General features: G+C 33.1%; 1 protein-coding gene across 1 annotated transcript in view; it reads right to left on the bottom strand.

Moving 5' to 3' along the window:
* Positions 1-4327: 4327 nt before the first annotated feature.
* The window catches only part of LOC124363333, a 62056-nt gene continuing 52519 nt past the window's right edge, over positions 4328-13864 (bottom strand). Inside the window, exons 8-10 of the mRNA XM_046818581.1 lie at positions 8198-8427; positions 7625-7679; positions 4328-4463 (exon numbers count right to left, since the gene is read on the bottom strand). Coding sequence (XP_046674537.1) covers positions 4335-4463; positions 7625-7679; positions 8198-8427 — 414 coding nt within the window. The 3' untranslated portion in view covers positions 4328-4334. The remainder of the gene's footprint in view (positions 4464-7624; positions 7680-8197; positions 8428-13864) is intronic.

Raw genomic sequence — 13864 nt, 5'->3', positions numbered from 1 at the left:
ATATATATATATATATATATACTTAATCCCATTACCTGTATATATATATATATATATATATATATATATATATATATATATATATATATATGAAGGGTGCAGGAGAAAAACCAACTTAGTCCAAAAAAATCGATTTACAGATTATGATGCCATTCGATAGTCTGTGGTCCATATTTTAACATGCCAAAAGCTGCAGGAGAATAACTAACTGAGTTACAAGATACAGCCATTTAAAATGTTGTACCGCAGGGGAAAAACTAACTCAGTCCATCTGGTTCAGGGGAAAAAGCAACTGAGTCCACAGTCAGCTGACCTTAGCGCATGCGCAAACAATCCATACTCTGTGGTTCAGCTGTAGCTGTAGCAGACTAAACAACACACTCCTTATTGTCTCTGTTGTGTTAGTTTGTACTGTTGAAGTGAAGTTTTAGGTTATTAGTGTTTATTTGGTGTGCGTATTTGAATTAGCGTTGGTGAATATTGTGTTTAGTGCCCAATCACTTGAAAATGATTGACGGTGAGCTGCAAAGTGAAAGTGATGATGAAGCCACTAGGGTAAGTGAAGTAAAAACTACGAAAAAACGAAAAATAACTGGGAGAGTTAGGGATGTCGCCAAAAAGCTACGGGCTTGCTCATATGAAACGGGTGAAGATTGCCGTTGTAAACGATACGAATGTTTTCAACAAGTTACACCAGAAGAGAGAAATTCCTTAATTAAACAATTCAATGACATAGGGCGTGAAGGAGGTACCAATGCTCAAAACAGCTACTTGGGTGGACTAATTGCGTTGCATCCTGTTTCTCGGAGGAGACCTCGGCTAGACGAAAACCAAGCTAGAATGAACGAAGGTTCTTTTTCATACAAAGTTAGAGTTGTGAGAGATGAGTCTGCCGTTGAGATCCCTGTTTGTTTTAAGGCCTTTCAGTCTCTTTTTGGTGTTAAACCTTTTAGGCTACACAGAATCAAGCAGTCAATAATGACCACTGGTAAATCTCCCGTAGATAACAGAGGAAAACATTTAATCGACCTCGTAAAGTCCCAGAGGCTACACGCGAAGCTATGATGAGCTTTTTTTGTTCTTTAAAAGGTAGACGGGCTCATTACAGCCTTCATGACAGTACCAAAGTGTACTTACCTGAAAATTTAAATGTCAAGGAGCTTCTGTCAATGTTTTTTTAAATAAGAACCCAGGCATGGAAAATTTCCTACGAGACATTTCGACACACCTTTGTCACTGAGTTCAATATCGGGTTTGGGATACCCAAGAACTGACACATGTTGTTTTTGTGACGAAAATAATGCAAAGGTTTCAGGAATTGAAGAAAGATTGCTGCAGTGTCAGTTGAAGAAAAAGAATCCCTACTTGAAGAAAAGAAAAAACTGGAGGAAGAGCAAAAAACTGCATATTACTAAGGCAGATTGGTTTTACAAGTTGAAACGTAAAGCCAAAAAATCAGCAAAACTACGCAATGAAGTGGAGGCTATTGCGATTGATTTCGGGAAGAATCTACCGACCCCCAACATCTCCACTAGTGAAGTTTATTTTAGACGACAGTTGACATTTTACATCTTCAATGTACACATCTTGTCCACTGGGGAATCCATCATGTACACCTATGACGAGACTGTTGTAAGAAGGGATCTGATGATGTTGCCTCTTTTTTTGTACGATTTTGTCCAAAATTACCTGTCAATGGAAGTGAAAACCCTCTACATCTTTGCTGATTCATTGCGGAGGTCAAAATAAGAACCACACTGTAATGAAGATGTTGCACTACCTCACAACTGAAGAGAAACGGTTTGACAAAGTTTATAGTGACCTTTCCCAGTAAGAGGACACTCTTATATGGAAAATGACAAAAATATGGGATTAATCCCTAAAACAGCAAAAGCTGAAACACCTGACGGTTGGAGATCTGTGTTGGAGAACGCTCGAGTAAAAACCATCACCCTTCACAGTGGTTTCTTGCCAACAGAAAATGTTCAAAAAATGGGGAGAGTTTTTGGCATCCAAAGACTACAAAAATAAGTTTCTCTTGCCGTCAGACGGTAAAACAACTTAGATTTTTCCCAAGATAAATGTCTCAGCTTAGAATATCGGAACGGATACAATGGGGCCTTTTTCACATCATCCATAAAGAAGAATGATAGAGAGAAAGAAAGAGAAGAAAAACAAAGAAAAAGAAGAACTTGCCTAGGCCTGAGGCATATGGCTGAGCCCTGAACAATCCTACAATGCACCCTTAGCACTGTCAAAGGAAAAGTGCAACGACCTAAAAGTCCTTCTAAAGTTTTGCGAAGAAGAAGGTTCAAAGGAATATTACATGAACCTTTTTGTGGGAAATGAAACAGCGATTGAGGTTCCAGCCGTTGATGTTAGCCGCTCATGAGACTGCAGAAGCTAACTTTTAAAGGTACGTTTTGAAATCTAATATCTTATTCAACTGTTTTTACTATTTTTTTCCAATAACTTTCCGTTAGCAGTGATTAATGAAATTAATTATGTTCCTAAAACATTCTAACACAAAATTATTTGTGAAAAATAAACAAACCTAAGATACTTTGTCTTTGCAAATATTGAATTATTCACAATTTTCTTTTTGTTAGTATTTACAGTTGTGAGGATTAAAACTATATCCTATTAGTTGGATATTATTTGGTTTTTTCATTGTGTTTTAGGAAGAAACCTCAAGTGAAAAATGTAACCTAAAGTGGAGGTAAACCAAAATGTGTGTGGAGCTAACTAAAAGAAAGACGTTGGACCATATCCAATGAAAATGACAGACTTTCACAGTTTTCAAATATTTACATATATCTAAGTTTTGTTTTGTCCTTTTTTCAATCAAATGTGATAATAAACCAGAAGTTAAAAAATATTGACTAGTTTGTTTCATTATTTACAGGGGAAAACCCAATTGAGTCCATCGTGTGCAGGGGAAAAAAACCAACTAAGTCCATGGCGTTGTTACCGGGACAATTTTTTTAAAAATAAACTAATTGTTGCAATGAGCTAATTTTTTTATATTTTATAAAAAAACAGTTATACTAAACCTAGATCCAGTTTTTAAGGTCAAAAAGTTATGTTCTTTTTTTACAGGACCGTTTGAAACTTTGTTTTTTGCTCTCCTGAAAAATTTTAGTTTTGTGACTAAGTTGGTTTTTCTCCTGCACCCTTCATATGTGTGTGTGTGTGTATATATAATTTATGAATATACCTCTTTTACAACATTGATGTACAATAAATAATCAAAGACTTCTTAGGAGAATAAGGATTATTTCTTCATCCATGTTTAGAATTAATTGCATTATCAATAGACCTATTACTGAATTTATTTTAAGGTCTATGTTATTGAAGTTTTTTTCTATTTTCAGGTAGCTTGCTCTAATTTTAGGTAGGTTTAATTTTGCCAGAAACAGTCAAATCGTGCTTGATTGCACTTTTTGCAACCATTGCCATATGAATATTGTCATAAGATAAGGTAAATCCAGCAATGGCAATAACTAATGCAAGTGCAAGTTCAAACTTCTCTTGTTTCATGTTTATAGAAAGCTGTTCAAAATCCAGTGTATTCCAAGAAAGACTGTATTCATTTGCAGTGCTTTCTATAAAATTCTATTGTTTTAAAATTCAATTGTGAACATCTCATACATGAATTTGTCCAAAACATACAAAAAATACATATTGTGTAATCTTTGATATATTTTTATACTAGCACATCTTTGCTTGTAAGTAGAACACAAACTGTTCTCATCTTCGCCATATGATTCCCATTCGTTTGAAATTTACTTGGTTTGGCGAGTAACACCAAAGGGGAGATTATTCTCAAACAAATAATAATAGTGCTTGTATAGTAGCTATTCTGCAGTTATTTATCTGGTCTTCTAGTATTCTGTATTACACTATTTATTTATGAATAAGAATTAGCAATATGAAGATAAGGGGCACCCATTATTTGCCAAGGGCCACCCCTGGTATTTCAATAAAAATTCACTAAAAATGGGCAAATTTAAAAACACGATTTGCATTTAAGTTATATTAAATAACTTTATTTGAAAATAAACAACTAGTGTAATAATGTTACTTCATAAAAGTCCAATTAAAATACAGCTTTTATTATTTGCAGATTATTGTATTATTGGCTGACCTGTTAAATAGTCTACAACAGCGTTTGCCGGATTGAACAAACAACGTTCTTATTTGTTTCCAATTTAAAAAACCAAACAATTACTGGAGTCTGATTAACATTTTTTTTTATTTCATTGTTATAATTGTCCTCCTGTCTTTGAGAAAGGGCTAGGAAAAGAATAAATGTGTGAGACCAAAATTAAAAATCAATAGAGTTTAATCTCATCAATGGAGTACGTATTGTTGGTGAAGAGTGATGAGTCTGGCAACCCTTGTCTGTTTTGTAGTTGCAGGAGTAAAGATTCTAGTTCCTGCCACACCTTGATCTCTTCCATCTGAGAACAGAAATGTCAGAATTTAGAAAATAACACATTTAATAAAGAAACATCATTCAAGGTTAATTTAGCAGTAAATAACGTCTAGTACATGTGAATTGATCTTTTATACAGGGTGTAACAAAAAGGTTGAACTGGTTATGTATTTTCAAATCTTGTGTGATTCTAAGCTAAAAATGAAGAATAACTTTTTTCCAATTTCTTACTTTGTCTGGCTAGCTGCCATGTTGTATTTTTTATTAACAAATGATCTCTAAAACTAGTAAAGCTAAAGAAACCAAATTTGGCACATAAATAAGAGAAAAATATAAAAAAATTTGTTATTTTCTTTAATATTAACAAAATGGTGTTTGTTAATTATTTTTAAGTCAAATAACAAAAAATCCAGTATAGTTATAAAAATTGTAGCAGACACAAACTTTTTGGCCAATTTTATTGCAACTCTAACAGTACTTGTTTCACGGAATCCATCAAGGCATAACCACTTTAAAGGTGCGCTTGCACAAGCAGAAAAATATTTTTTTAAAGGTATCAGCTGTTTTACATAGGTTATAAAACTTTTAAAAGATACCAACAATTTTGAAATTTTTATAACAATTCCAATGGTGCTTTTTTTCATTGAAATCCATCAATGCATAAGCGAGCACGACCACTTTAAAGGTACGCTTGCACAAGCTGGGAGCGCCAATTATGTCATAGTTGAGAGTTATCAATTGTTTGTTGCTCCTGCCTTCTACAAGAGTATCTTTAAAGTGGTCCAGTCGTTCATACATTAACGGATATAATTGAAGTAAGTACCATTGGAATTTTAATAACATTGTCCACTTAGTTGGTACCTTATAGATTTTGTATAACTGATGTGATACAGCTGATGTCTATCAGAAGACAAAATGTTTGCTGCTTCTGGCTTGTGCAAGCATACATTTAAAGTGGTTGTGCTCGCTTATGCCTTGACGGATTTCGTTGAAACTGAAACAGTTGGAATTGCAATAAAATTCTCTAAATAGTTGGTGTCTAGTATATTTTTATAACTATAATGGTTTTTTGTTATTTGATTTTAAACATTTTCAACGGTCATTTTTAGATGCCATTTTTTTAATATTAAAGAAAATAACACAATTTTTTTATTTGCTTCTTACCTGTTCAAATTTATGTGCCAAATTTGGTTTCTTTAGCCTTACTAGTTTTAGAGATAATAACTTGTTAATAAAAAATACAAAATGGTGGCTAGTGGCTAGATGAAGAGGAATTTGGAAAAAAGGTTATTCTTCATTTTTTTAGCTCAGAATCACACTTAAAATCTGAAAATGCGTAGCCTAACCTTTTTGTTGCACTTATGTGACCTGTAGCTACAAGAGTACCACTCACTGTTCACCCTTAGACGTTGTACTGTTTGTACCTTACGAGCATTCTGTGAATCAGTAGCAATCAGACCTGTTAACTCTTTGAATGGTGGGAAAACTTATTAATATACTGAACTGCCTAAAACTAATGTAAATTTTAAAAGCAAAAATAACTTTTTTCATATAAAACTTGTTTTAAGAAATTGTATTTACATGAATATAAAGATAATTAAATTACAATGGATTACTTTTACTATTTAATTTTTTGTTATATCTCTTATACTATTTTGAAACAGTTGACAAGCCATAGTGAATCAATAAGGAATTATAAATCAAAAGAAATTGAGAGTAAAAAGCCACAGCACACAACAAGGAACAAAAGATAACTACGTGAAAGCGTTTCTATGATTCAATGCTAGACTCTATGTGCTGAAGAGAACAATTAAAACTTGCAAAACAATACAGGAAATTTTATTTAGTGATATAGTAGATTCCATAGTTATCAGCATTGCTATAGGAGACACAAGGCTTGCCCCCACGTAAGTGTCAGGATTAATAGACAAAGAACTTTTTCTCTTGGGATAAGAAGCCGAGGAAGTCTCCCATTGCACTTACCTAGTGCTACAAGGATCTTTGTGCTTGTTTCCAAAGTGATAGAACTTTCAGGATGGGTTCTAAGGTTGGGGGTAGGGACTGCCTTCTGTCGAAATCTTACGAGGAGGGATAGTAGGCTTTATATCTGTCATGTGATCTTAGAAAATGGGGGCTAGCTTTGTTCCAGCTTCTATCACTCAAAGCGGGTAGTAAGGGATTGGTACTCTCAGCCGGAGTTAAGACTGGCAACAGCCTAGGAGCTCCATCTTCATCCTCCAAAGTATTCAATACACTGCTTTACCCCAATAACGTTTTGCAGTTAGTAGTGAGTTGCTCCTGGATATCTATAGGTTTGCCCAGATGTAAGTGACATATTGGTTTCTACTGTAGTTGAACAATGGGTATATAAAAAAACGATGTTACTTAAATCTGGGAAATCCTATGGATATCCAAGAGCAGCAATCCTATGGATATACAGGAGCAGCATATCACGAACACAAACACATCTAGTGGTCTAGTCTAGTCTACTGCAGGGGATAACTGTTAAAGTTGATGGGGCTAGCTTAAACATAAGGGTGTGCCCCCTAACTACTTTAACTGGAGAGTCTGGTACAGAGCTGGTCTCCCCTTCTTCCAAGGAGACATCACTGAGATTAATGCCTAAAATCCTTCCTCATGGATCTAGACAGGGCGACACCTACTACTAACCTTATCCATCCAGAATATCTTTCCAAACCAAAAGCAGCACAAGAGTCCTTTTAGGTCTAAATGCAATTTCAAAGCTTCTTGGCCAAAAAAACATGCAAAGGAAATTAGTTTTACTTGAACTTATAAGATTAAAGAAACAATATATATGATTATGAATTATCATATATATTCAAAATATAAAATACAAGTGAACATATGAAATAAAATACACAGATCGCATCACACTCTGTGTATTTGTACTCCACATACTCCTTTATAACATAACATGTCCGCACATTTATATTAAATAAATAAGAGTGTACTATTTTTTCAAAAACTCATCTACATGCGTTACATTCTTCACATAATAATTATCCAAAACACAAAATCCTTTCTGACTCAATAATAATAACACATCATTGTAATAGTCCTAAATGAATTAAAATGATTTCTTTGCATTTAGATACCCGATTACTTATACAACATTATCAAACACAACTACTAAAACAGAAACAATAAACAAAATACTGGTCTCACCTGCTTATCCACTATAGCCTTCAGTTCTGACAAAACTTCTATCACAGCTGGATCTCTGTTGACAATAAGACATTGAATAATAAGACAATGTTTTCGTTTAATAAATAGCGAAAGTCCCCAGACTGATGTGAATTTGAAATAATTTCAGTTACAGGGAACTGCAACTTAGTTGGTTTCTAAAAAATACTGAGAATTGAACCAAAAAAATGTATTACATATTTTGACAATCAGCAAAAGTAAAGGTGAGCATTGAGTGAATAAAAATAATTATGAATATTGTTCTTTATTTCACCAGGTAAAATTAAAACTCATGGTTATGATTATTCTTAACCGTACAATGTAACTATTTGTGTGAAAGGTAAACTGTTCATGAATTGGCGAAGAAAAATGTACATGTGGTAGAATAGACAAAACCTTATTTCTATTCTGCTAAAATATTAACACTAGACAACATTAAAAGAGTTAACTCACTTTTAAAAAGTTCATTTTAAATGGATTCACTTATCCTTCATTTAAATTTAAAACAATTTGAACAAGTTGAGGAATGTTACAATATGATGGGAGATTAGATACCTAGAGAGGAGGTACTGTTGGTAGTAGGCGTCCAGCAGTAGGGTAGCCCACTCCACGAGCTGAGGGTCTCCAGGAGTCAGGAGCATAGCCTCGGACAGTTGTCTCAGCAGATTCAGCACTGTCCCTAGCTTCAGCTTGTGCCTCAGCAGTCCGAGAGTGCTCAAGTCTGCTGTCATGGGGAGAGACAACACAAGTCTCAGCAGTTCCTTGTGTCCTGGCGTTTCTATGTCCTGCAACATTGTACACAAATACAACATTGTAATAAACCCTCAGGGATGGAGAAACAGTAACAGTACGATTGTGAGATGTTCTCAAGATTACTGGAACCTTTCAACGTGCTTTTACAGCATATTGCACAACCTAGATGTTGTTAATAAAAATATCCAACTTTTTTTATTTTGGTTTAATCATGCTTTCTTAGAGAAAACGCTCAAAATCATAACGAAAATGTCAAACTATTACCCGTTTTTAATAAGATGTTTCATATTTCAATGTTCAATTTTAACTTAAATACAAGCAGCGCTAAGCTAAATTATTCTAAGCCACTACTTATTTAATTACCACTATTATAAAAGTAATATGTATAAAGTTAAAGAATACAACAAGCATCTCGTAATGCAACCGAAACAACCAATAGAGGAGGGTTTTCCTTAATTGATATTTTGACTGCTAAAACCTGCACATCAATAATATACATATGTAATAAATTTATACATGAGAATAAATCTATGTTTATGGGGTAAAAGAATAATGTAATCTCAAATTTAGTTTTTTATTTCTTATATACTAAACCTCCCCAAGTTTGACACTCCCAAAACATACGTTTTCATCATGAGATATGATGGAATTGTTTTTTCAAGCAATTTTAGAGAAAATTATCAATCCTTCTACAATCTTTTATTTCGATATTTCCATTATTTAAACAACTGTTCAATTGGTAGCCTAAATTGTCCAATATCTGTCTTGATCTACCCAGACTAAAACCAATATTTTAACGTAAGAATTTGGCACAGTTTCTTTTGTATGCCAAAGGGATCTAAACATTACTGTATTATTGTATGTCTGTCCTCAAGAATGAAATAAACTGCAGACTTGAAATTCTGGATGCAACCTCAGTGAAACACTATGGGAAATGTGGTGTGTCGTACACCTGCCCTGTACGTTATAGTGTGTAAAATAGGTTCAGTGAAAATGCAACCTAATAATAGAAACACTTCAAACTGAATCTATCTGTGACTAACAAAGTAACCATGAAATAACCTACATTGTTTATTTTATGTTTCTATATTGAGGAGAGCAACAAACAATCTAATATAAGCCTGCTCCTTACACTTCAAACTGAATCTATCTGTGACGAACAAAGTAACCATGAAATAACCTACATTGTTTATTTTATGTTTATATATTGAGGAGAAGAACAAACAATCTAATATAAGCCTGCTCCTTACACTTCAAACTGAATCTATCTGTGACTAACAAAGTAACCATGAAATAACCTACATTGTTTATTTTATGTTTCTATATTGAGGAGAGCAACAAACAATCTAATATAAGCCTGCTCCTTACACTTCAAACTGAATCTATCTGTGACTAACAAAGTAACCATGAAATAACCTACATTGTTTATTTTATGTTTATATATTGAGGAGAGCAACAAACAATCTAATATAAGCCTGCTCCTTACACTTCAAACTGAATCTATCTGTGACTAACAAAGTAACCATGAAATAACCTACATTGTTTATTTTATGTTTATATATTGAGGAGAGCAACAAACAATCTAATATAAGCCTGCTCCTTACACTTCAAACTGAATCTATCTGTGACTAACAAAGTAACCATGAAATAAACCTACATTGTTTATTTTATGTTTCTATATTGAGGAGAGCAACAAACAATCTAATATAAGCCTGCTCCTTACACTTCAAACTGAATCTATCTGTGACTAACAAAGTAACCATGAAATAACATACATTGTTTATTTTATGTTTCTATATTGAGGAGAGCAACAAACAATCTAATATAAGCCTGCTCCTTACACTTCAAACTGAATCTATCTGTGACGAACAAAGTAACCATGAAATAAACCTACATTGTTTATTTTATATTTCTATATTGAGGAGAGCAACAAACAATCTGATATAAGCCTGCTCCTTACACTTCAAACTGAATCTATCTGTGACTAACAAAGTAACCATGAAATAACATACATTGTTTATTTTATGTTTCTATATTGAGGAGAGCAACAAACAATCTAATATAAGCCTGCTCCTTACACTTCAAACTGAATCTATCTGTGACGAACAAAGTAACCATGAAATAAACCTACATTGTTTATTTTATATTTCTATATTGAGGAGAGCAACAAACAATCTGATATAAGCCTGCTCCTTACACTTCAAACTGAATCTATCTGTGACTAACAAAGTAACCATGAAATAACCTACATTGTTTATTTTATGTTTCTATATTGAGGAGAGCAACAAACAATCTAATATAAGCCTGCTCCTTACACTTCAAACTGAATCTATCTGTGACGAACAAAGTAACCATGAAATAAACCTACATTGTTTATTTTATATTTCTATATTGAGGAGAGCAACAAACAATCTGATATAAGCCTGCTCCTTACACTTCAAACTGAATCTATCTGTGACTAACAAAGTAACCATGAAATAAGCTACATTGTTTATTTTATGTTTCTATATTGAGGAGAGCAACAAACAATCTAATATAAGCCTGCTCCATACACTTCAAACTGAATCTATCTGTGACTAACAAAGTAACCATGAAATAACCTACATTGTTTATTTTATGTTTCTATATTGAGGAGAGCAACAAACAATCTAATATAAGCCTGCTCCTTACACTTCAAACTGAATCTATCTGTGACTAACAAAGTAACCATGAAATAACCTACATTGTTTATTTTATGTTTCTGTATTGAGGAGAGCAACAAAGAATCTAATATAAGCCTGCTCCTTACACTTCAAACTGAATCTATCTGTGACTAACAAAGTAACCATGAAATAACCTACATTGTTTATTTTATGTTTCTGTATTGAGGAGAGCAACAAAGAATCTAATATAAGCCTGCTCCTTACACTTCAAACTGAATCTATCTGTGACTAACAAAGTAACCATGAAATAACCTACATTGTTTATTTTATGTTTCTATATTGAGGAGAGCAACAAACAATCTAATATAAGCCTGCTCCTTACACTTCAAACTGAATCTATCTGTAACTAACAAAGTAACCATGAAATAACCTACATTGTTTATTTTATGTTTCTATATTGAGGAGAGCAACAAACAATCTAATATAAGCCTGCTCCTTACACTTCAAACTGAATCTATCTGTGACTAACAAAGTAACCATGAAATAACCTACATTGTTTATTTTATGTTTCTATATTGAGGAGAAGAACAAACAATCTAATATAAGCCTGCTCCTTACACTTCAAACTGAATCTATCTGTGACTAACAAAGTAACCATGAAATAACATACATTGTTTATTTTATGTTTCTATATTGAGGAGAGCAACAAACAATCTAATATAAGCCTGCTCCTTACACTTCAAACTGAATCTATCTGTGACTAACAAAGTAACCATGAAATAACCTACATTGTTTATTTTATGTTTCTGTATTGAGGAGAGCAACAAAGAATCTAATATAAGCCTGCTCCTTACACTTCAAACTGAATCTATCTGTGACTAACAAAGTAACCATGAAATAACCTACATTGTTTATTTTATGTTTCTATATTGAGGAGAGCAACAAACAATATAATATAAGCCTGCTCCTTACACTTCAAACTGAATCTATCTGTAACTAACAAAGTAACCATGAAATAACCTACATTGTTTATTTTATGTTTCTATATTGAGGAGAGCAACAAACAATCTAATATAAGCCTGCTCCTTACACTTCAAACTGAATCTATCTGTGACTAACAAAGTAACCATGAAATAACCTACATTGTTTATTTTGTGTTTCTGTATTGAGGAGAGCAACAAACAATCTAATATAAGCCTGCTCCTTACACTTCAAACTGAATCTATCTGTGACTAACAAAGTAACCATGAAATAACCTACATTGTTTATTTTATGTTTCTATATTGAGGAGAGCAACAAACAATCTAATATAAGCCTGCTCCTTACACTTCAAACTGAATCTATCTGTGACTAACAAAGTAACCATGAAATAACCTACATTGTTTATTTTATGTTTCTATATTGAGGAGAAGAACAAACAATCTAATATAAGCCTGCTCCTTACACTTCAAACTGAATCTATCTGTGACTAACAAAGTAACCATAAAATAACATACATTGTTTATTTTATGTTTCTATATTGAGGAGAGCAACAAACAATCTAATATAAGCCTGCTCCTTACACTTCAAACTGAATCTATCTGTGACGAACAAAGTAACCATGAAATAAACCTACATTGTTTATTTTATATTTCTATATTGAGGAGAGCAACAAACAATCTGATATAAGCCTGCTCCTTACACTTCAAACTGAATCTATCTGTGACTAACAAAGTAACCATGAAATAACCTACATTGTTTATTTTATGTTTCTATATTGAGGAGAGCAACAAACAATCTAATATAAGCCTGCTCCTTACACTTCAAACTGAATCTATCTGTGACTAACAAAGTAACCATGAAATAACATACATTGTTTATTTTATGTTTCTATATTGAGGAGAGCAACAAACAATCTAATATAAGCCTACTCCTTACACTTCAAACTGAATCTATCTGTGACTAACAAAGTAACCATGAAATAACCTACATTGTTTATTTTATGTTTCTATATTGAGGAGAGCAACAAACAATCTAATATAAGCCTGCTCCTTACACTTCAAACTGAATCTATCTGTGACTAACAAAGTAACCATGAAATAACCTACATTGTTTATTTTATATTTCTATATTGAGGAGAGCAACAAACAATCTAATATAAGCCTGCTCCTTACACTTCAAACTGAATCTATCTGTGACTAACAAAGTAACCATGAAATAACCTACATTGTTTATTTTATGTTTCTATATTGAGGAGAGCAACAAACAATCTAATATAAGCCTGCTACTCACACTCTTATATTACTTTCTTCCCTCTTTAATAAAACATTATTTATTGAAGCAATATTTACAATATCAGTTATATATTGTATGTACATCTAATTTTCTACGTCCATGTCTTAAACCTTCCCATGCCGTAGATGAAATGGTAGACTGATTAAAACGCCAGCCAAACACAATCATATCCAATATTATAGATTATCTCTCTTGGAGAGTTTTTTAGTTCACAAAATGCCTGGTACACGCTCCGTGCTTATCACGGTTGTGAAGGAAGTATTTATAAAGGACCTGCACTCTGCGGTAGGGGAGCGGGAGCGCCCTTTGTCTAACTCCGACCACCTGCTCGTCAGTTCTGTGTCTCCTACAGAGCCATAACTAAACATATCGGTGGCTTTCTCGGTTGTCACGAGCTTGCGTGTCTACTACATATCTTATTATTATTCTTCATTGTGTAGTAGTATTGTGATTAGTTTGAAATATTTATCTTGTTTTATAGTAAAATGTAATTAAACTTTTCAGTTTAGTTAAATTTTACAATGAAATTAATATAACAGTTTTGAAAATAGTT

This window comes from Homalodisca vitripennis, chromosome 5 (genome assembly GCF_021130785.1).
Source record: "Homalodisca vitripennis isolate AUS2020 chromosome 5, UT_GWSS_2.1, whole genome shotgun sequence".
Taxonomy (NCBI): Eukaryota; Metazoa; Arthropoda; class Insecta; order Hemiptera; family Cicadellidae; genus Homalodisca; species Homalodisca vitripennis.
The sequence above is the reverse complement of the archived record's forward strand: the minus strand, read 5'-3'. Positions and strand labels throughout refer to the sequence as shown.